Source organism: Alligator sinensis, unplaced genomic scaffold, assembly GCF_000455745.1.
Source record: "Alligator sinensis unplaced genomic scaffold, ASM45574v1 scaffold320_1, whole genome shotgun sequence".
In the NCBI taxonomy this organism is placed as follows: Eukaryota; Metazoa; Chordata; order Crocodylia; family Alligatoridae; genus Alligator; species Alligator sinensis.
In genome coordinates, this window is record NW_005842249.1 from 301,072 (window position 1) to 302,836 (window position 1,765).

At 55.1% G+C, this 1,765-nt stretch overlaps 1 protein-coding gene across 1 annotated transcript in view; it reads left to right on the top strand.

Moving 5' to 3' along the window:
• The window catches only part of LOC102375066 (sulfotransferase family cytosolic 1B member 1-like), an 18,120-nt gene extending 17,263 nt beyond the window's left edge, over positions 1–857 (top strand). Inside the window, exon 9 of the mRNA XM_006027506.3 lies at positions 134–857. Coding sequence (XP_006027568.1) covers positions 134–246 — 113 coding nt within the window. The 3' untranslated portion in view covers positions 247–857. The remainder of the gene's footprint in view (positions 1–133) is intronic.
• The last annotated feature ends 908 nt before the right edge of the window (positions 858–1,765 follow it).

The following is a 1,765-nucleotide window of genomic DNA, read 5'->3' on the forward strand; positions in this document are numbered from 1 at the left end:
GTGTCACTGAGGGCTGAGCCAAACCCTTTCCCACTCAGTGAGGTTCTGCTTTATTGCAGTTTGCTCTTACAAACGACCCCTTTGCCTCATGTGAGCCTCTGCTGTTTCCTTCATTGTCTTTTTCTCATCTCAGGGATTGCTGGTGACTGGAAGAATCACTTTACTGTGGCCCAGAATGAGAGATTCAATGCAGACTATGAGAGAAAGATGGCCGGGACCACCCTGCGGTTCCGAACAGAGGTCTGATGTACCTCGAGTCTCCGTGTCAGGATACGAATCCAAGCTAGATTTCTGTGGGGCTTCCAGTGGCAGCAACTTTTCTTTTTCCTCCTCATTCCTTGAAAAACCAGAGGTCAGTCCCTGGGAAATGTCTCTGTCCCAATGGTAGGCAGCAATATGTTGCAACTCTGGGAAGAGTCTGGGGTTCCTTTTAGAAAGTCCTGAGTAGCAGAAAGGCTCACTGCCTAGTTAGCTGCCATACAAATACACCCTATTTTACCTCACCCCTTGTTGAATGCTGGACTGTATCCTGGCCAGCCTCACTGTGGGCATGGACCTAGGTTTGGGTGTGATGATGAAGTAGCCATCACTGGGGCACATGTGGCTGACCTCCTCACCCCTACTGTTTATTCTGCCAATCACCCACTTGGTCCTTCTTTACAGTTGCTGCTACAGAGTGGGTGCATATATATACATAATTCATGTGATTTAAGCTGACTGCACAGTCCTAGGAAGGCACCTACATGTGCACCCTGTTGGGAGCAGATTTGCTCTTTATGGCTAGGGACAGAAATTACACATAAACTGGTTTAAGTGATCAGAAACTGGTTTAAACCTGTAACAGAACAGAAGGTCAGTGCACTTAAACCGCTTTCAAAATGGCCGAAACTGGTTTACAATAAACCTGGTTGGATGTAGTATTAGACTTCACTGACTTAGCTCAAACCAGTTTATGGAACTTCTGTCCCAGATCCCCTCCCAGTTCAAGTTAACTCACGGTTCCCCAGTATCCCATAATGTTTTGCAGCCCTGGGCTGGGCTGCCTGCTCCAACAAGCAGGGTCTGCCCCACCCCTCTACTCCCTAGCCAGAGCAATGTCACTCTGGGTGGCTAAGGAGGTGTGGGGAAAAAACCCTCACCCCTCTGGCCAAGCAGCAGACCCCCAGACAGGTGCTACTGGTTGGAGGGGGTGGGGAGCCAGACCCCCAGCTGGGTGCTGCCAGCCTGAGGAAGGGAGGGGGAGTCCAAACCAGGAGTCCAGAGCTGGGAGGCATGCCCCCTTCCCAGCCTCCAGGGAGACCCCTGCACCAGGGTTTGGCTCTGCCCCGGGAGCTGGTCTGAAGTCCCTTTGCCACATCCCCTCCTCAGCCTCTGGGCCAGCTGAGGGTGGAGGAGAGGGGGTAGAAGCCTGCAGCAGGGCTTGGCTCCCCCTTCCATGCTCCCCTCTCAGCTGGCCCAGAGGCTGAGGAGGGGATGTGGGAAGGGGGCTCCAGCCTGGCTCTGGGGTCTGAAGGGCCAGCCCTGAGGCTGAGGAGGGGGCATGGCTCCTGGCTCTGGGGGCAGAGCCAAGCCCAGGTACAAACTTTCCTCCCCCGCGGCCTCAGCTGGTAAGGAGGTATGGCTAGATTCCAGTCCTGCTCCCAGCTGGCTGGGGGAAGCCACCCAGAGTAAAGCCCCCAGTTTTAGCTCCCCTCTCCCCCCAGGCTGTTCCTGTCTGGGAATGCAGGGCCAGATGGGGCAGGGGGGGGCCCCCCCCCCCCCCCCC